The sequence below is a fragment of the Vicugna pacos genome, chromosome 2, assembly GCF_048564905.1.
Source record: "Vicugna pacos chromosome 2, VicPac4, whole genome shotgun sequence".
Taxonomy (NCBI): domain Eukaryota; kingdom Metazoa; phylum Chordata; class Mammalia; order Artiodactyla; family Camelidae; genus Vicugna; species Vicugna pacos.
Genome location: NC_132988.1, coordinates 59,417,917 through 59,439,909, shown reverse-complemented (window position 1 = coordinate 59,439,909; position 21,993 = coordinate 59,417,917). Strand labels below are relative to the sequence as shown.

At 37.4% G+C, this 21,993-nt stretch overlaps 2 protein-coding genes across 2 annotated transcripts in view; one reads left to right on the top strand and one right to left on the bottom strand.

Moving 5' to 3' along the window:
• IGFBP7 (insulin like growth factor binding protein 7) overlaps positions 1-11,350 on the top strand; it is a 68,152-nt gene extending 56,802 nt beyond the window's left edge. Inside the window, exons 2-5 of the mRNA XM_006209957.3 lie at positions 1,829-1,938; positions 9,105-9,221; positions 9,872-9,998; positions 11,084-11,350. Of these exons, the coding sequence (XP_006210019.2) occupies positions 1,829-1,938; positions 9,105-9,221; positions 9,872-9,998; positions 11,084-11,103 (374 nt within the window). The 3' untranslated portion in view covers positions 11,104-11,350. The remainder of the gene's footprint in view (positions 1-1,828; positions 1,939-9,104; positions 9,222-9,871; positions 9,999-11,083) is intronic.
• The window catches only part of POLR2B (RNA polymerase II subunit B), a 44,637-nt gene continuing 33,906 nt past the window's right edge, over positions 11,263-21,993 (bottom strand). Inside the window, exons 18-26 of the mRNA XM_006209950.4 lie at positions 19,635-19,731; positions 18,353-18,447; positions 17,118-17,368; positions 16,948-17,037; positions 16,575-16,682; positions 15,560-15,673; positions 14,985-15,145; positions 12,034-12,229; positions 11,263-11,527 (exon numbers count right to left, since the gene is read on the bottom strand). Of these exons, the coding sequence (XP_006210012.1) occupies positions 11,438-11,527; positions 12,034-12,229; positions 14,985-15,145; positions 15,560-15,673; positions 16,575-16,682; positions 16,948-17,037; positions 17,118-17,368; positions 18,353-18,447; positions 19,635-19,731 (1,202 nt within the window). The 3' untranslated portion in view covers positions 11,263-11,437. The remainder of the gene's footprint in view (positions 11,528-12,033; positions 12,230-14,984; positions 15,146-15,559; positions 15,674-16,574; positions 16,683-16,947; positions 17,038-17,117; positions 17,369-18,352; positions 18,448-19,634; positions 19,732-21,993) is intronic.

Below are 21,993 nucleotides of genomic sequence, written 5' to 3'. Positions count from 1 at the left end.
TACCACTCAGACATGAAAAAGAATAAAATAATGCCATTTGCAGCAACATGAATGGACCTAGAGATTATCAGACTAGGTAAACTAAGTCAGACAGAGAAAGACAAATAGCACATGATATCACTTATATGTGGAATCTAAAAAAATGAGACAAATGAACTTTTTTACAAAACAGAAACGGACTCACAGACAGAAAACAAACTTATGGTTACCAAAGGGAGAAGAGGTGGGGGCAGGATAAATTTAGAGTTTGGGACTAGCCGATACAAACTCCTATATAAAAAATAGATAAACAATAAGTTCCTATGGTATAGCACAGGGACTATATTCAGTATCTTGCAATAACTTATAATGAAAAAGAATATAAAAAAGAATATGTGTGTGTATATATATATACATACATATACACACACATATGACTAAATCACTATGCTGTACACCAAAAACTAACACAACATTGTAAATCAACTATACTCAATACATTAAAAAAAAAAAGTAATGTTAACATTCTAGAGCTGGATCAGAAATTATCCAGTGGGTTTATTTGCATCTGTCTGGGGTAATGCATAAAGGATCGAAGTCCTGAAACGTTCCTGTAATGTCTTATTTAGGCATTGGTCACCCCTCAACTGATAAGAGCAGGGACCAGCACTTATACGTAGGGTCAAATAGTAATTATCTTAGACCTTACAGTCTTAGCTGCAACTGCCTCCTCTGGGCATGGCTGTGTTCCAGTAAAACTTCATTTTATGGGCACTGAAATGTGAACCTCTGATAATTTTCACATCTTGAAATATCCTTCTTTTAAAAACTTCTAGCCATTTTAAAACATAAATACCACTTACAAGCCATGCAACAAGTGACGGGCCAGATTTAACCCCAGGACCTCTTCAGTAACAAAAAGGATACATATCATTGATGTTGGTTCTGCATAAGGGCCTTCTTACTGGAGGGGGCATGAGAGCGAAGGCCTAGGGATGTGTTCCCAGAACTGGGGCAGGTGGGGAGGTACTGATAGCTCTGGGCTCTCCCTGGGTGGTCTCATACTGGTAGCCTCTAGTAGCCAGTGCTCCCTGCCAGGCACATGGACACTGAGAACCTTGGGAAAGAGCCCTCTTCTTGGGGCCCTGGTCAAACACAGTAAACCTGTCACTGCTTCTCCCTGTCTGAGCTGGGAAGGACACTCCCATCTTCTTCCGTGACTCCCAGGTTCAGAGGTGCCTCCTTCCAGCCTCCCGGCACACACAGCACACCATGCCTTTCTCTTCAGTGAAAGTTGGCATCCCTGCTGTTACCACCATTGACTTGTCAATTTTAGATCCAAACTGCTGGAGGCAGGGACTGCCGTCTTTTTTGGGTATTCAGCACATTTGCAGAAATCTTCTGAGATATTTCTTTTCTTTCATCACCCAAGGAGTGGTTGCTTGTTGCCCCATCCCATCCCGAAAGAAATGGTGGTAAACAAAAAAGAAAAACATTTAATATTTTGGAAGTAAAATTCCACTCTGTTATTTGGAAAGTCCCAGATAACCAAAACAGCTGGTAAATTAAAACTCATTTAAGCATGATTTGGGGGAAAAGAAAAATCTGTAAGCAATACATTTTCCTTCCTAACTTTTTCTGACTCTTTCAAGATGTATGCTATGTATTACCAAAGTGTAGCCACAAATCCTGTTGGTGGCTGGGGGAAGCCAGTCTGGTCTTTGAGATTAGCTTCAGAGAATCAGCAGAGGGACAGCCTCCTAAATATAATCCAGTATTTACTTCCTAGCTCGCTGACTGATGTTAACGACTGTTTAAAAAGATGATTTGGCTTTGTGCCGTCTTCTAGGTCCTTCCATTGTGACGCCCCCCAAGGACATCTGGAACGTCAGTGGCGCACAAGTGTACCTGAGCTGTGAGGTCATCGGCATCCCAACTCCCGTCCTCGTCTGGAACAAGGTCAGTGCCGCAGATTTCAGGAAGACATCCTAGACTGGTGAGCTCCTCTTACACCGTGCAAAGCCTAAAATCCTCAGCCTGTTCCATTGCCTTCTGCTCCTCAAGGTCAAGGCCTCCTGACAGTCTTCCAGACACCTGTCCTGGGTCTATCACACACGATTTTACTGACCTCCAGAATAGTCGCTGCTCTGCTTTTGTTAGCAGTCCGGAGCAGGGAGTCTTGAGAACTTGAAGAACTATGATGCTGAACACCCATCCCCTCCTGACTGTGTGTGCGTGCTTGTATGAGATCGTGTGTGTGCCTGCAGGCATAGGTCTCAGTATAACATAGTGGTTAAGAATGTGAGTTCCTTAGTCAGGTCAGCTGAGTTCTCTCATAGCCAGGATTTCTCGGCATCAGCACTATTAACATTTTGAGCCAGACGGTTCTTTGTTGTAGAGGCTGCCCTGTGCATTGTAAGTTGTTTTGCAGCATCCTTGGCTTACACACACACACACACACACACGTGCACACGCGCGCACACACACACGTGACAGTTAAAAATGTCTCCAGACATTATCAAGTGTCCCCTGAGGGAAAATGCCAGTGCTCTAAGCCTTGGCTTCTCCTCCATATGATCAAAATAGCATAGAATTCTTGTAAAGATTACACAGAGTAATGCAGCTTAATCACTTGGCTCATTGTCAGATACATAATTAACACTCAAGAGATGCTAGTAGCTACTGCTCCCAAAAATGTTTTCCTTCAAGGGGCATTATCTTGTATAACTGTCTCCATATGTGAAGGACAGCACATTCTCAGACTGTCTGTAGGAGGGAACAGAAAACATTTGCCAGACCTAGTAATACTTCACAGCCATACTGTACATTATGTTACACTATTGCCCTGATACATTTTGCCTTGTTTAAGCCTCACAGCAATCTATGGAGTAAATATCATCCAACTCATGCTAGTAAGAGGAAATCTAGTTTAAGTAAAAAAGGCATAACCAGACACCCCTTTTCAGCTGGTTTGCTTCTCCAGCAAGCTTGAAGATGGGTGATGGTCTCTCCTGATTATTTTGTTTGCTTGGTATCTGACCAGAGGAGCAACTTCTGGAACTCCAGGAGGGATTTTGGCTCCCACAGTCAGAGCTATTTCTATTGCAAGTTGGAGAAACTCACTTCACACTAGCTTAGGGAAAAAAAAAAAGTGGTGGGGGGATGATTCCAGCCTCAAGGGCAGCTAGATCCAGGTACACAGTGGGGTCAGAACTCTTTTAACTCTTGACTCTTTGCTGTCAATGTAGGGGTCTCATTTTTTCCTTCTACTTCAGAAAGATTCCTCCTGTGCTATAGGTAATATTGTCACTGGCAGCTCCAATATCACATATTATGTTTGAAGACACAGAGGAAAAAGGGCGCCCCACTGTGCTGCATTGTAAAATTCCCACCGAAGGACTCTGACCCGGGTTGGGTCACCTGCCAAACTCTGGCTCCTCCATGTGGCCAGAGAGATGTGGTGCTCCCTTGGAGCCATCTGGTGGGAGTGAAGTCAGAGTGACCCAGACTGGGGTGGGGAGGGTGTGTGTGCAGATGGTACTAGCTGTGCTACAGCTTTCCTAAAGGGAGATATGAAATTTTACCTCAGTAAACTATTTTTTTAAGGGAAGGCAGGAGCAGTTGAAGAGCAAAAATGCACTGTGTTCCTCCTGGCCTTCAGCGAAAGCTGCTGATACTCATTACTTATGTGGAGGCTGCTTGTTTGTTCCAGGGGGTGGAGAGGGGAACTACTTCTCCAAAGAGGATCCATAAAAAGTGCTGTTGCAGTTCTCCAGGGATTACACAATGAGAAGCCAGGGTGACCCAAGTGTCCCAGGGCGTGTGACCTTAATGGCATATCTTGCCTTGAATAATTTCTTTAGTCCTTGCTCTGCCCATCCCTCCAGCTAATGCATGCACAAACCAGGGAATAAATCTGCCTCAGGAATCTTTTCCTTTAAACTTTGGGATCCTGTGAGGCTTCCCTGAGGGCTTGTCAACTGGGGGGTCAGGAGGGTGGGAAGAGAAGGAGTGAGGAAAATGGGGGAAAAAAAATTCTACAAACTCGCCAGAAACAAGCAAAAACCCAACTGTCAAGCACCTTCTACCTTCATAATGTAATTTGCCACATGCATGACCTAAAGCAGTGCTTTTCAGACTGCAGACCATGACCCTTCAGTGAATCTTGCAGTTAATGTAGGGATCACAACCAACATTTTCTTAAAAAATAAAAAGTAGAACAGAAAATATCTTAAGTAAAGGTACATTTAGTAAAGGTATTTCATAAGACTTTTCTTTTTTGTATATTCCAGATTGCAGTGCAAAATGTATTTCTTACTACTTGGGCCGTCTCAAAGCACTTTGAAAGTCACTGACCCAGAGAATTAAAGAGGCCATTTGTTTTCTCCCCACTCTCCTTATAACCTTATAACTATTAAGAATACAGATATATTGGTCCCTCTCTCTGATATTCTGAGATGACTTGCACTCAGTCCATGGAGTGTGCATCTCTCTGAATAAATCTACTTTTACTCAAAAAAAAAAAAGACATATTTAAGATCACCAGTCAAATCCAGTTTAAGCATAGAAATGCTTTCTAGGTATGAATGAATCTTAGAATTCTCACTTGTTAAACTGAGATTCAAAGAAGGTAGCACATCTTTCTTGCTCAAGGATTCCCTTACTCATGCTCAAATGTATACACACACATTCTTTTTTATACATATGTATACATATATTCACTTTCATATTCTTTTTCATTAAAGGTTATTACAAGGTATTGAATATTGTTCCCAGTGCTATACAGAGAAAAAATTTTTTTAATCTATTTTTATATGTAGTGGTTAACCTTTGCAAATCTCAAAACTCCCAAATTTATCCCTTCCACCCTCTTTCCTCCGGTAACCGTAAGATTGTTTACTATGTCTGCAAGTCTGTTTCTGTTTTGTAGATGACTTCATTAGTGTCCTCTTTTTTTAAGATTCCATGTGAGTGATATATGGTATTTTTCTTTCTTTCTGGCTTACTTCACTTAGAATGACAATCTCCAGGTCCATCCATGTTGCTGCAAATGGCATATTTTTTATGGCTGAGTAGTATTCCATTGTATAAATATACCACAGCTTCTTTATCCAGTCATCTGTCAGTGGACATTTAGGTTGCTTCCATGTCTTAGCTATTGTAAATAGTGCTGCTATCAACATTGGGGTGCATGTATCTTTTTGAATGAAGGTTCCCTCTGGATATATGCCCAGGAGTGGGATTGTTGGATCATATGGTAAGTATATTTTTAGTTTTTTAAGGAATCTCCATACTATTTTCCATAATGGTTGTACCAAACTACATTCCTGCCAGCAGTTTAAGAGAGTTCCCATTTCTCCACACCCTCTCCAGCATTTATTGTTTGTGAACTTTAGAATGATGGCCATTCTGACTGAGGTGAGGTGATAACCTCTTTGAGGTTTTGATTTGCATTTCTCTAATAATTAGTGATACTGAACATTTTTTCATGTGCCTTTTGGCCATTTGTATGTCTTCAAATTGGAGAATTGCTTGTTTAGGTCTTCTGTTCGTTTTTGGATTGGGTTGTTTGTTTTTTTGTTATTAAGTTGTATGAGCTGTTTATATATTCTGGAAATTAAACCTTTGTCAGTTGCACCATTTGCAAATACCTTCTCCCAGTCTGTAGGTTGTTGTTTTGTTTTACTTATGGTTTCTTTTGCTGTGCAAAAGCTTGTAAGTTTAATTAGGTCCCATTTGTTTATTTTTGCTTTTATTTCTATTGCCTGGTTAGACTTTCCTAAGAGAACATTGCTAAGATTTATGTCAGAGAATGTTTTGCTTATGTTTTCTTCTAGGAGGTTTATTGTGTCTTGTCTTATATTGAAGTCTTTAAGCCATTTAGAGTTTATTTTTGTGTATAGTGTGAGGGCATGCTCTAATAACTTCATTGATTTACATTGCTGCTGACCAGTTTTCTCGACATCACTTGCTAAAGAGACTGTCTTCTCCACACATTCTCAGTGTGTGGGGTGAGGTGGGAATATGGTGTATTACTCTGAAACTTGCCTTTTTAAGAAATACTTCATGGGGATCCCCTCCAGGTCTGCTTCTCAAGAACTATGTAATATTCCAAGTGTGGATGTACCATAATTATTAAACCACTCCTGGATTCTGTTGTTTCCAATTTTTCATCACCTTAAATAATGCTGCCTTGAACATCTGAGTACACATATCCTACATGCGTTATTTTTCCCCTATAGGATAGATTCCCCCAAGGTACATGACTAGACTTGTCAAAAGATTTGTCTTTTGATAGATAGATTATTTTCTAAGATGGATTGTAGCAGTTCACACTTTCTCCAGTGATATATGGGTGTCATTTCCCTGCATCCTCCCCAGCCTTTAACATTACCCCTCTTTTTGTAGTTTTTGTTAATGATGGGTAGAAGTATCATCTCATTATTGCTTTAATTTCCTTGACATTGAGAATATTGTCACATTTGGATTTTTCCTTCTATGAATTACCTGTTCACAGCCTTTACTCATTTTTCTATTGAGTTGATTCTTATTATCAGTTTGTGGCTTTTTGTACATTAGAGATATTGACCCTTTATCATGTATTACAAATATTTTTTCCTGCACAATCATTTTGATTTTTATTTGTTCAGTGTCTGAGGAGCTGAAACTTTTAACAGACATATATTCTGTTTCATCATAAAATTCTTCTGAAACTTCACCAAAAAGACACAGCAAATAGTCTGATCTGCATAAATATCCTTTGAAGGATTTCCTGCAATTCTGTGAATGCTTGAGATTTCTTAACCTGTGGGAATCAGACTGATCCATCCTGCTTCTGTAATTACTGGCACCTTTTTCTTAGTTACTGCTTATTTGCAATAGCAGGATTCAGGAAAATCTTTTTGCAGCTAAAACACAACCAGAGGGCTGAGATGACTTCTGGGCCTCCCTCTGAGTCTTACTCTAGTTGAAATTGTGGTGAGCAGTGACTTCCAGGCAGCTTTTTCTGCCTTACAGACTTCTAAGGGTCAAACTTTGAGGCACTTCCAGCCCATTGCGCATCTGTAGAATTGTCTTAGAAACCACTTTCTCAGCCCACCCTGCATCTTTTTTCCCTCAAACTGAAAACATCAAATTCCCCTTATATAAGTAAAAGAGTAAAGGAGTTTGCCATATAAAAATTGGCCATGTAAAAATTCTTTGCACTTCTGTGTGTTTTCTACATGGTATGAAACTTTTTACAATACGTTACTAACATTTAACAACTCACTTTAATTATCTTGCAATCAAATACTTGGCAAGAACGGTTTCTTGGTACACAGTGTGTCAGGTTAACTGGGAGAGTGCTGAGGAGCAACAGCTCAGTTGCTAAGATTCACTATTTCGAAGCTGTAGTGTTTTTCTGCTTTGGTCAAAACCCTTAAAGAATTCTGAAATTCAGTAAATGAAGAGTAGAGATGTATTAGTTTAGCCACTGAATCAAAATAATACTTAAAAACCATTATTTAAAACCATTTTTAAATAAGTGTTTCAAAATCTGCACTAGCATGAACCTTTTCTGCCAGCTACTTGGGAAACTGAAAGAAAAAGATGCCTATTGAGTTCATCTGTTTTGTCTTTATAACACTCATACGAGAAGAACACTAAGACACCTGGTTTTCTCTAACAGTGACAATACGGGGAAATCCCAGGAGAGAGAAAAGCAAGCAGGCAAGAACCAGGCACTCTGAATCAGTAATGCTACATTTTTTTTTTTATGGAGTAGGAGCAGGCCTAGATCCCACTTGGTTTGGTTTCAGAGTCCCAGCCCTGGTGTCAAGAAGCAGAGAAAATAAAGGGTGGATTTGATGCTGAGACAATAGCTTAGTAACAGCATGTGGTGGCAGTGGGACCACATGGAGAAGCAAAACTGGTGTAAAGTATCCAAAAAAATTATGTATGATGATCTGATTGAACTCAAGATTTGCTTAATTATAAAAGAAAATGAAAAGGAAACTCCATATTTGAGACTGTAAATTCTTTTTTCTAATTACAAAGGTAGTATCAGTAAACACCAACCTTACTCTAAAAGGCAGCCTGGGATGGAATAAACAAAATTGCTTTGTTTATCCTTTGTTTTTCAGACTTATCATCACAAGCCTTAAAATATTTATACTCTATGACTCAGCAATTCCTCTTCTAGAAATTTATGTTAAATGTTTATGTATGGAGGGGTTACAGGCAAATTTATTCTTCTAGGAATTTTTATGTATTTTCCAGTTTACATAATGAACATCGTTTGCCTTTTTATGTTTGGTTTTTTGGGGGGAGGAGGTAATTAGGTTTATTTACTTTTCTAATGGAGGTACTGGAGATTGAACTCGGGACCTCGTGCATGCTAATAAGCACAGGCTGTACCACTGAGCTATACCCTCCCCCATATAGTTTGCCTTTTTAAATGAGAGAAATTAGGACAGTATTCACTACTGGCCTCAACCCAAGGAAACTGAATTTCTTCTTACTCCATCTTTCTGAATCCCTTCATGACACACACAGGGATAGGCAGCAAATTTTGTCATAACAATGACAGCAGCATGTATTTGAAAGGCATTTTTGCTCTCAGGTCTTTACTAAATCATTTGATGAACTCTTAGCCATCAGGACAAAGTAATGGTATTGGCTGTGGACTCATCCTGTTATTTCCCATTGATGAGACTGTTGTAGGAAGAGCTCCAGGAGTTGGGCTCTTACCCAAGGTCCCAAGTATCAGACCTAGCACTAGGTGATAGTTCGTCAAACATGGCATATGGCAACCAAGTGCCAGCCTTGAGAAGCAGAATTTACAAGGGCTTGTGTGAAGGATGGTAGCCAGTGGCAGGAAATTATGACAATTTGTATTTCCCAAGCATGCAGAAAAATGTATTAATTTAAAATACATAAACCTAGAGGGAAACTGATAGGAATAAGTAAAAGAGAATTTATATTTTACATACATATTCAGGAAAGGGTAACATGGAAATGGTTAGGTTTAATCCAGTTAGAAAGTCTGATGTATGCCCTGTGCAATTCTAGGAATGTTAGCCACTTCCAAGTTGATGGTTCAGTGCAGAGAACTCACACTATCCGCCCTCCTTTTTTTTTTGCAGGTAAAAAGGGGTCACTATGGAGTTCAAAGGACAGAACTCCTGCCTGGTGACCGAGACAACCTGGCCATTCAGACCCGGGGTGGCCCAGAAAAGCATGAAGTAACTGGCTGGGTGCTGGTGAGTACTAAGAGCTGCCAAGGATTTCACTCTTAGGATTAGACACAGCAAACTTGGCAACAAGGTGCCTGATGTACTGCCAAGGCTGAAAGAATTTGCCCTTCCACAGTTCTTTGGACTAGTCCTACCTGTTCCTCTTTCAGAGGAAACTTAAAAAAAACAGACAGACAAAAAAAGCTGGAGTCTACTGGATGTTTTGGAAACAACCAAAAAATAAAAAAGAACCGTTTTTTTTTTTTTAAACCTATGAGTTCAAAGCAAAATCCTCACAGGGAACTAAATAACCCAAACATTTTAATCAATTATTAATAGTTACTTTATTTTACCTGACCTTTGATAGTCATGGACCTGCATGGATAGTACTTAGATCGTACACCCTTATCCCCAAGGTCTCCCTCAAACTGACATGTGCACCTGTCCAGTTTTTAACCTATCCAGTGTGATCTAAAGTTGGCCATGACTTTTCCTCATAGTAGGAATCTTCCTGGCAGACCAAGTACTCCTAGCACAGGATTTACACTATTTCTAGCAGTATCTTTGCCATAAGTCCCCTGGTCATCTTAGGCAACTTATAAAATAATGACCTAACTGAAGCCACTGGAAAAAGATGATGGCCATAGAGAAAAAAGATCCTTTTTTTTCCCCTACAGGTATCTCCTCTTAGTAAGGAAGATGCTGGAGAATATGAGTGCCATGCATCCAATAGCCAAGGACAGGCTTCAGCATCAGCAAAAATTACAGTGGTTGATGCCTTACATGAAATACCAGTGAAAAAAGGTAGGTAATAAATCCCACAACCATTTAAAAATGACTAGTGCTTTGTTTAATAAGGGACAGAACCAAGTATGAAAGTATCAGACATTGCTCTTAATGAAATTCTATGTTAGGGATCCACAAGGGAAGGACATTAAGTATGTAATCAAAATGTAGAGTGCACGACTCCAAAAAAACATTCGCTGGTTGATGGAATGCTATTATTATGACTTCGACGCTTTCACTCTATCTTACACGTATGAGTCAAAACTCAAACCAATTGGAATGGTTTATATTTCCCGTAACCTTCTATCTTCACAGCATTTTCCTTGGTGTTGTGACCCTTAAATTTCCATTTAAAAAAGAAATGATTGTAGGCAATTCTGGTCCTTCACTTTGAGCTTTTAATAGAAAAAAGCCAGAAAGAGAATATTGGCAAGTACCCAAGTCTGTTCTGCCTCTATCCACTTCACTGTCAAAAGCTTCCTCTTAAGCACCCATCCCGGTGGTGTCAGAGTAATGCTACTTTACATTTATATAGTTCTACTAGACTGATGTCTGAATTGGTTTTCCCTTAAGCCAAAAATAAGAACAAAATTTATTGCCAGCATTTGTCAAAACCATTTCCACTGTGTGGATCACAGCTGTGGTATGAAAGGAAGAAATGTCAAGTAAAGATGTGTTTGGTCAGGTTCTTTTCAGCCCAGATGTGTAAAGCCAAGTGATGAAACAAACAGAGCAGTAGCTAAGAGTTGTCTGAGTCTAAGCTCTGCCACTAATTATTCCACTTTAAATTTGGAATGAGTAAGGGAAGTTCCTTAGCCTTCCTGGATCTCACCTTGCTCGTTTGTGAAACGTGCTTCTCCCAGTTCTGTAGTAAGGTCCATCTCTTACACGCAGACCAGTACAACAAAATCACCTCCACGTCTAACACCGTACAGCTCAAAGACCAAGCACTGCACCAGATCATGTGTACAGTTACTCACACATCCTTTATCTCCACATTTTAACATCATCATTTACTTGAAAATGCTAAACTACATCAAATTTTAAAAGTCAACCATGTCCATATATGTAACTAATTATCTTTTTTTTTTTTAAATAAACAGGTGAAGGTGCTGAGCTGTAAGCCTGCGGAATATATTAGCTTGCATAGCTGAAGTAGTCACGGATCACTCCAACCCCTGTTCTTGCCTAGTAACCAGTTTCTTTTCATCCAGTCCACTAGTACTTTAGTTATATTCACTGGTTTTACACAGTGAAATAGAAAGTAAAGGTAACACATCAAGACTATCTACAAAAATTTATTGCCTATTTACAAAAGAAGAAGAGCATGCTTATCATTAAACAAAACAAATAAACTGCTTTTCTCACAAGGCAGTACATTTTTGTTATTTTTAAATCCTTTTTAAAAGCCATATCATAGAAATAAAACACAAAAGACCCAAAGATTTTTAGAAGAGTTAAACACTCATCATTCGAGGTGCAATACTCATAGACATGAGTTCCTGAAACAACAGTTTGCACGCATAAGGCATTCGCACCAAAGAGATCTGGGGGAGGGAAAAAAAAGTAAATGGTAATTAGCAAAGCTGTAATGAAGTGAGCCCGCTTCCTACCCCAGGAAAAGCTAAAGACTTGGTACTGGACATGAATAAGTCAGTGGGCTGGTAACACTCATCCTGCTACCTTGGCCTTTAGTGGTTCTTTCTACTAACAGGCTTTGGTATTTCACCCTTTTCTGCCAGACAATTTATATTCACCCTTCTAAATTAAAAGGTTTAGAAAAAAAAAAACTAACTGTTAAAATTCCTTGTACAAAGCCTTATTACTTCCAAAAGATGAACAGCTTAGAGAAATTACTACAATAAAATTTAAAGTGGTTTTTAGAAAAATCAAGTTATCTTTTACCTCATTTAAAACTAGGAATCTTATAGAAGCATGCTATGAAAATTGTGAAAATGGCAGTTTGTTCCACTATACTAAACCTGCCTAGATGATTAGACCAGCGTGGTTATATCTTGAACAAATATCAACTGTCGGTAAGGCCTATACATACCTGGGTTTTATTCCGGCAGCCCCTGCATTCATATGTATGCGTCCTGGTGTTAGCGATCGCCATTATTCCACAAAGATTGCAAACATGAACCTGATATGGATCGGATGCCTCAAACAATCTTTCCCTTAAAAACTGGGCTGCTCCGTGGGCAATCTGACAATCTCGTTCCATTTCTCCAAAACGCAGGCCACCATCACTGTTAAGGGAAAAACAACAGACTATTTTGTACTTATTTTCTATTGCCAACACCACTTTGACTAATGGCAAAAATAACAAATGATATTCGTTAAAAAAAAAAAAAAGCACTAGATTCTAACTTATATACCCTTGCATTCTCTCTACATGGTGGGAAGGTTGAGAAGTCTGCCAACTATTTGATGTGCATTAGAAGGTCCCCAGGAGGGAGGGCACAGCTCAAGTGGTAGAGAGCATGCTTTAGTGTGCATGAAGTCCTGGGTTCAATCCCCAGTACCTACTCTAAAAATAAAGAAATAAACCTAATTACCTCCCTCTCTGGAAAAAAAAAAAAAAAAGTCCTCTGAGTAAGTAAACACATTAGAATCTCAAGTACAGCATATATAGTTTTCCTCATAAAACACAATAGAGAGTAGAGTCTCTTCAAACTATCATTTAACTTACTAGAATTCAATCTAAATAAAGCAGCTTTTCCATGAATGAGTCTCCCAGGCAATCAAGCCTGAAATGAAATGCATGTTGGCAAATGTAATGGAAAGAACAGGTTTTCCCAGCATGAAAGTGAAATGAAATGCATTGTTCAGATGGATGGTGATGGCTTCCTTAACATTCTTAATATATACAGACTACGTAAGATAACTGAGCTTTTCCTAATATTACCAAAAACAAATCACTGGTCAACTTTGGAGGATACTACACAACCAACACAACATTTTGAAAACTGGTAAATAAAAGGAAAGAAGCATTTATCTTGTCTTTTACTATATGAACTATGTCACCAGGTAACCAGTAGAGGAAAAAAAAAAGTTTCTCTGAAAATATTCCAACTAATACATGAAGAAGGAATGATAAAATTAGAATCTCATCAGTTTGCAATTCCTATTTAATTAAGGGTTTTAGGTAACAATCATTAATAGCTGCTAAAAGTCATAAGAGAGACAACTAGATCTGAAAGTATACAACACTGCCTTTGAAGTATTGCTGTGAAAGAACACAAACCCTTCCTCTCATCAAGGCTCTAGCTATTTACAGGAAAAACAGAAACACACATCCCAGGAATGCAGTCAACAAAATCCAGACTAAGAAATCCTCCAGGACCAACAATCCAGTTTAGTCAACAAATAATCTGCAGGGGAAAAAAGTTCGAAGGCAATTTATAGATTAAAAAAAAAAAACAACAAAAACAAAAAAAACTTGAGATGTATCAATCAATTATAAAGCATGGACCTTATTTGTATCCTGATTAAAACCAACAAACTAAAAAATTATGTAATTGTCAGGGAAATTTGAACACTGGATATTTAATAATATTAAGGAGGTACTGTGATTAATTTTTATCCTATTTTTTAAAGCATGGGTTCTCAAATTGTAGTCTGTGGACTCCATGAGGATGAAAACTATTCTTATAATAATACTAACAACATATTTGCTTCTTCCACTGTGTTGACATCTGCACTGATGGTTACAAAAGTAACTGAATAAAACTGCTGGCACCTGAATACATGGAGGTGGTAGAACTAAACTTTACTAGTAGTCATATTCTCCACCGTGAGTGAAAGGGGAGAAAGCCAGTTTTACTTAAGAATGCCATTAATGAAGCAGTAAAAATGATTAGTTTTAATTAACTGACCCTTGAGTATACATCTTTTTAAATATTCTATGATAAAATGGGAAGTTAAAGGATTTCTGTTCTATAGTGAAGATTGTGATCTTGAAGAAAAGCACTTGCACAATTCTGAACTAGTCACTTTTATTGTGGAATATCTTTTTCACCTGAAAAAAGAACTGACACCAATTATGTTAACCTACCAACATTAGCACTATGTTAATTTATACTTAGATACCTGGCAGACTTTTTTTGAAAATGAACAAGGTGAGCTTTTCACTTTAACGAAAACAATTTTAAGTATCTGTTGAAAATGATTAAAAATTTGAATTTTCAATCAAAAGTCAGAATTTTAGAAGACCTCTATCTGATGCTATAGGCTTGAAAGCTTCCCAATATTTAAAAGACTTTTCTGATGACACGGCAGTGATATTCACAAATGTGACTTTTTTTGGTATAATGAAATATGTCAACATTTGAAAATTTGCATAATTGAATGAACCAGTATTTTCCAAATGACCAATTATGATACTAAAAAATAAAAGATAATATATTAAAAGTATAAGACAGGCCAATGGATTTTAATAAAAAAGATTCACTTAAGTAGTTTCAGAGTCTACATCACAACTAACCTTTAAAAAAATAAAACTTTTGGTGTAGCATCAAAAAAAATCCACAATCACCTGAAAATTATTAAAATATGCTTCCCTTTCCAACCACATATCTCTGTGAGGTCCAGTTTTTCTCATATGCTTAAATAAAATAATAAAATACTGCAATGGGATGAATGCAGAAACAGACCCAAGAATCCACTTTCTTCTCACAAACTAGCTCATTAAAAATACTTGCAAAAAGGTAAACCGTCACTCATCACTAAATTTATTTGGAAAATATTTTTCCTTTAGAATGTTATTTATGTACAAGAATCATATCACAATAAAGGTGTTTAAAAAGAATGTTATTATGTTAATATATAATGGGCTTACTGTTATTTTTTAAATAAGTATTTTAAGTCTTCCTCAGTTTTAATTTCTAACAGGATAAATATCAAAAAGTACAATTCACATAGACAAAAAGCTCTTTGGGGCCCTGGAATCTTGAAGTATGAGAACCATCCTTGTATACAACAATGATGATGCAGCTCTCTTACCGAGATCTACCCTCCATGGGCTGTCTGTTAAGGATCTGAATAGGTCCCCGAGCACGAGAATGAATCTTATCATCCACCATATGCTTCAAACGCTGGTAGTAAGTGGGGCCAATAAAAATTTGTGATGTGATTTTTCGACCAGTAAATCCATTGTATAGGACCTGAAACAGGAGGATTTTGAAGCAGATTTTTAAAATATTAAACAAGTTCAAAGAATGTATTTGCATATATTGTACAATTCTGTATATATAAAAATCAAAACAGACAAAACTAACCTATACATCAGAAGTAAAGACAGCAGTTACCTTCTGGTAGGAGTAGGAAGGTAGTGACTGGAAAGGGACACAGAGGGGGCATCCAGGCATAAAAGGGTTCTGGTAATTTTCTTTTCAATATCTGGGTGCCAGTCAGACAGTTGTGTTCACTTGTGAAAATTCACCAAGCAGTAAGTTTATGGTTTATGCAAATATTTCAAGTATGCATCATACGTCAGTGAAAGGTTTAATTTTTAAGAATGGAATCACACACATACAAAAAAGAATACACATAAATTACTAATTTAAAAGTACACATACCTCATTTCCTCTGAGATGGTAGCCATAATCAGATAAAAGATTAGAAATCTTCTGCACATTAACAGCATCATTAAATGGAGTGGCATCACCAATTTCACCCTTGTTAGCTGATACCTTAAAAAAAAAGTAGTCTTTAAGATGCTTCTTCCTGGGGGAGGGTACAGCTCAGTGGTAGAGTGCGTGCTTAGCATGCACGAGGTCCTGGGTTCAATCCCTAGTGCCTTTGTGAAAATAAATAAATAAATAAACCTAATTACCTCCCCCCTAAAAATAAATTAAAATTAAATTAAATTAAATTAAAATAAAATAAAATAAAATAAAAATACTTCCTTCTGTCTCCCTTTAGAAATCTGTGTCAATAAAAATTCAGTTTTTAAAAAGTCCTTTCTAGGAAAGGGGACATTCTGAACTTAAGAATTAAATATATGTTATAGAAAGTTGTAATATCATAAGGTTCATTCTATTAGCATCTTACATAAAATGTTTATAACAAACTTCTTTACCTAAAAAAATAAAAACAACTCAATCATAAGCCTTCAACTAAAAAGCTCTCTGTGAGGCCAGATACAAAAAGAATGAGACTTCCAATGACTCAAGGAAAATGACATTTTAATGCCCTAAAACCAAGCTGTCCATATAGCTGTAGTCATTCTACCTTAACAAGATACTTAAAAATAGAAAATCTCCACTGAAAGATACACACATAGCTAACAGTGTAAATAAAATGATTAGGTTCACGCTGAACTAACCACCAAAGAATTATTAACTCTTCATTTATAGAAAACAATCAGTCAAAATAATAAAGATTGGATATAGTAAATTTTACAGAAATTCTGACTTAGTCAGAACTTTGCATATTTTTGCAAAACAAAAACAAAAACACTAATAATTTAAAAGCAAGAAAGTATCATACTGGCTTTTTCCAAAGTACCCTGGCTCAAATATGAAAGAAATCACCTAAAATTTTGGAATAAATATGAATTTGGAACCTATCTTTTTAAAGAAAAACTCTTACCTTCCCTTGAAGACATTCAATCAAGTGACCAATAGTCATACGAGAGGGGATGGCATGGGGGTTTATGATGATATCGGGGGTGATACCTTCACAGGTGAAAGGCATGTCCTATAAAGGAATTTTTTAAAAGACTTAAAAAAAAAAAGTTAAATCTCTTAACTACAGAACTAGAACCCACTCCTCCTAATCTGAACTCTTCCATCTCCTAAATTCTGTTCAACATATTATGTTCATATACTTAGTCAACACTAAAATTAAAGGTCAAGCCTTCACTACCTTTGGGCTCTTGGTTAAAGCACATTTTGATTTAATAAAACGTTCAACAAAACTTTGGGTTAGGGGTGATAAAAGACAAAAGATAAAAGATACCTACCTCTTGTCTATACTGAATACCACAGGTACCCTTCTGACCATGTCGACTAGCAAATTTGTCTCCAATCTGTGGAATTCTAACAGAGCGTACCTGGATTCATACAAAATTAGGTTAATTAAGTTGATCTGGTTTGCCTTCTATAAACAGCAATATGACAAAGCTATACTCACCCTTATTTTACAAAATTTATATCCTTCTTGGTTGAGAGTTACCATAACCTGATCCACAATGCCCGTCTCACTAGTCCTGAGAAAAGTGCTACAGTCTCTCTTAGTGTAGCGTCTGTTAGTGCCCTCCAATTCATCTTCATTTTCAGGCAAAGTGACTGTTTTGCCTATAATAACATCATCTCCTGATACACGAACTCCAGGAGCTATCAAACCATCATCATCCAGTTTGTCATAAATGGCATGCCTCATACCTGAGAAGAAATAGAATTTTCTGAAATGGTACTACGATAAAGAAAAAGTTATTTTAAATGTCACATAATCCCCCCAAAATAGATTAAAAACCAAATACATAAATCAGTTCCAAGTCAGACAGAAGTTCACAAGAATCTCCAACGTGTAGTAATGTGCCCTTATTCCAAATTACAAACTATTCTGAAGTCTAAAAAAGCACTGGACTGAGCACTGGAAAATCATATTCTCCATTTGCTAAGTGACTTTGGGTAAGTGTGTTGCCATCTTCTTTCTGATCTCTCAATTACATGAGGAAGAGTATCTGTCCTCTACATACAATCTCTCACAGAAATTCTGGATTTCTTTTTATATAATCTTAACTCCACTGGACATCAATTCACTACTAATAGAACCACCCATAGGAAATGGAGTAATAAGAAGATGCCTAAGAAAACAAAACACATTTTACTGCATAAAATACTATTAAGGGTTAAAAATGTAGCAAGGATACCCCATTTCCTGGGACATCCCATCCATCCCACTGTATACAGATTCTAAGTGTCTGTAAAAATAGTAACTAGAAAATAAGTTTGAGTTTTCCAGAAGAAACAAAAAGTACTAGGTATCCTCTTATTTATTAAACATTTATAAAATATTCCAGCTAGACAAATACTATGGTCACACCACAGTGTGAAGAGGGGGAAGTTCCTATGCAAATACATAAACTGAGGGACAGGACACAGTACAAGCGAGAATGGGGGCTGAGGTGTGTCCCATGAAATTACATGACCTCTCCGATTTCCTAAATCCCCTCCTCAATGCAGGACCTAGCAGTATGAAAGGACTATAGCAAGCCACTCCTGGATGCAAAGACTTGGCAAACACATTATTTCCTTAAAAATGAGGTCTAGGAATGATAAGGAAATAAACTCTCACATGGCAAAAAAAGAAAACCATGGTAAGTTAACTTTGATTTCCATAATTTAAATGTCAGTATCACTTACCCTGGCAAGTTTCACGTGTAGGCTTCTCAAAAACCTCTTCTTGATCAAATCCTTTTTTAGACTCCTGTTCTTTGTATGATCGATAGAAAACAGACCTAAAAACACATGGTTCTAAAATTAACTTCTATTTTTCCTTAATAATAGGGCTTAGAACATACCAATAATTTTTACTTAGTATCCGGTAGGCAGTTTAAACTATGAATCTAGGACAAGAGTTAACTGAATTAAGGGTCAAAGTTGAGTCCTAAGAACTATTACACAGGCCACACATGTAATATTTGACCCATAACCTTAAACACAGCTGGAATTATATGTGAGAGTCCAACCTCCTACCCAAAACAAGAATCCCTTCCACAATAACCTTCAGACATAATCACCCAGGATCCGCTCCAATATTTCTAATGATAAGCTTATAATATTAAGGTATAACATGAACCTCTGGTCTTAGTGCTATCCTCTGAAACTATACAGGGGGAAAAAAAAGCCACCCTCTCTTCTAAATTCCCAGTTTTTTAACCAATTTTCATATGCCTTGGATTTGAGATTAATGTCTGACAGAAAATAATCAAACTGAAGCCTAACAAAAGATTGAAAAAGAAAGTATATTATAATTTTAACAGTAGTTATTTATAGGCCCTAAAACTATAGGTTTATTTTTTATTTCTTCTTTAGACATTTCTATATTATTGAAATGCAAACATGTATTTTTTTTTAACTGATGTATAGTCAGTTTAAGATGTTGTGTCTATTTCTGGTGTATAGCATGTTTCAATCATCCATACACATACATGTATTCCTTTTCATATTTTTTCATTATAGCTTACTACAAGATATTGAATATTGTTCCCTGTGCCATACAGTAGAAACTTGTTTATCTATTTTATATATAGTACAAACATGTATTTACTTACAAAAAGGGGGGCTAAAAACATTAGTACCTGAAAATCACGAGATCAATAGCAGTTGTTTGTGGCCATCAACTAGGCCTTCTACTTGCTGGAGTAGGGCACTGATTTCATCACACTAAACCCTATACAGGCAACCATACAGCAACATATGCCTGCCAGATATCCATAAAGTTTCATGAATGGAGGCAGAAGATTAAATATCTTAAAAGAAAAATTTCTCTACTGTCAGATCAAAATTTCTTCCAGACTAACATTCAAAACAACCAAAAAGTCTGGACACACACAAGTCAAACTATTTTTAAACAATTTTTTTTGATTAAAATATTCATATTTCCACTATATCTGTGTTTTGACAACTTTTATAAATAGCTGACCTGAAAAAGCCTCGGTCTACAGCTGAACGATTCATGATAACAGAGTCTTCTTGATTATATCCAGTGTATGATGCAATGGCCACAATTGAGTTGATACCTGCATTTAAGAGCAAACATTTAAGCATCATCTGAGAAATAGAAAAACAGCACCTTTCTTTTAAATCAATTTTATTTAATCATATTTGCCATAGATGTTTCTCCATGGTAACTGTCAAGGTCTACTCTTAGAATAACTATCTGTGAGACAACTACTCTGGTGGCCTATTGTCTAATATAAGCAAATTCTAATAATAGTCATTCCCAATAGTATTCATTTATATAATCAGTAATTATATATACAAGTCACCTCATATATACAAAGTACCTCCCCCACCCAAGTTTCAATGATTCTCACAGCAACCCTATGCCATAAACAAGGTAAATATTATTATTTTCACTATCAGAAAGCTCTAATAAAAAACTTATCCATGATCCCAAAGTTAATAAGCAATAAGCTCAAGCCCCAGCTCCTTGTCTCCTGATTTCTGATTCTAAGTCAGGTACTGCCCTGTTCCTCTTCCCAGCCTTGCTCTGCTCCTAGATCCTCTACCTATGCCACCAAAAAAGTGGCATTATCTTCCCCACCACAATCTCATTTAGATGTTGCTGCCAAAACTACTTTTGATGAGGCCATAAAGATTTACAGTAACAAGTGTTAAAGAAGAAAAAAAAAAGGTGAAAACTCTATAAACTAGTAGATTGCAATGTAAGAAATGACTGTTAAATGTGAGGTTTCAATGAACATAATTCATATATATGTCAATCAACAGATTTTCTAAAAATTGAAACACCCAATTCTAAAGCTATAGTTAATATCTTGATCTACGTATTTCAAATGTGGAGTAAAAACTATGACTACAGAATACAAAGGAAACAAAATCTGGATGATTGAATGCTTTGGTTATCTAAATTCTGAATAAAGTTTATATTTGCTTCCCTAAAGCTAAATTCAATTTTCAAAACACAAACCATCCATCAAGAGGAAACACACCATTCATTTACTCTTATGTGTAGTGCAGGGGTACAAAAGTTGTAACAAGCAGAGTGCAGGTAAGGGGTGGCAGTGCTGATGGTCTCGATCTGGGTCACTAAAGAGACTCGTCCAAGTCCCTGAGTCCCAATAATTCCCAACCCCAAGGTAGGAATAGATCTGGAGAAAGAGATACATGCAAAAGGCAGGCCCTCCTCCCTAACAAATACATCTGCTCCTTAAAAGTTCTGTCTGCTGTGCTATAGAAAGCTTTCCACTGGCTATTTCAAAAGCACTGGCCCAAGGGAGCTGATTCCAGTTTTAAACTTGAATTCATTCACAACATTGTAAAAAATAAATTCACACAAAAACTTTTTCTTGAAAAATCAGACCTGACATCACTAAGTCTGCATGCACACATTAAAACCATAAGCTGAAGCTGAATAGGGCTAACCCCAGTAGAAAGGCGAACCTCTCTTCAATTCCACATACTAACCAATCATGCCTAACCCTGTGGGAATCTGAGACAGCAAGCCCTGTTTAACAGATAAGACTAAACACTTTGTGCTAAATGTAACCTTGACTGCTCTCTAAGGAAGAAGGATCGTAGTAACAAGAGGGCATCTATTGTTCTGAGCACCTTGATGGGTTTATGTATTTAACTTTGAAGCAGGAAAAACTAAAATGCTCTGCTGGGAGAGGAAGGGGTGTAGGAAATCCTCCAAGGGAAGGGCAGTGTCAGGGAAGCTTAGTCTTTCCTGGGAAGGGCCAGAGATAAAGTGCCTAGTAGCAGGGAGCCAGAAGGGTTTTTAGAGGTAAAGTCAGTCACCCCTCAAGTGTAAGATGAAAACTCCTCTTCAAATCTAAATTACTTCCTCCAAGAAATCTTTAATAATATCCACACTAGTCATCACCTTTTTGTGTGGATTCTCTGAGAAAATTAGAAGAATTTTAAGTTTCACAAATGGTCAAGTAGCATAATGCAGAGAAACTAGGTAAAGATGCAAGATCTTGAAGGCACGGAGGATCTGAAAAGATGAGAATTTACAGAAATCCCAGGGTCTGGGCATATGTGACATAATCATACTACTAGGGAAGCCTGGAGCAGGACATATGTGACATTTGTGATATGTGGAACAGGCGAAACTTCCCCAGCATGTCCTCACGTTTCTGTGGAGGGTTGCCTATGGCCCCTCTCCTCCAGCTGCTGACACAGCCTGTAGGTGCTCAACTGTCTTGGTTCTTGGGGGCTTTCCTCCTCTCCTGTGACAATCCCTGGATCGCCTGCCCACGCATGCTACATCTACTACAGTCCTAGAGGCCACCCCCTCCCTCCATTCTACAACCTTT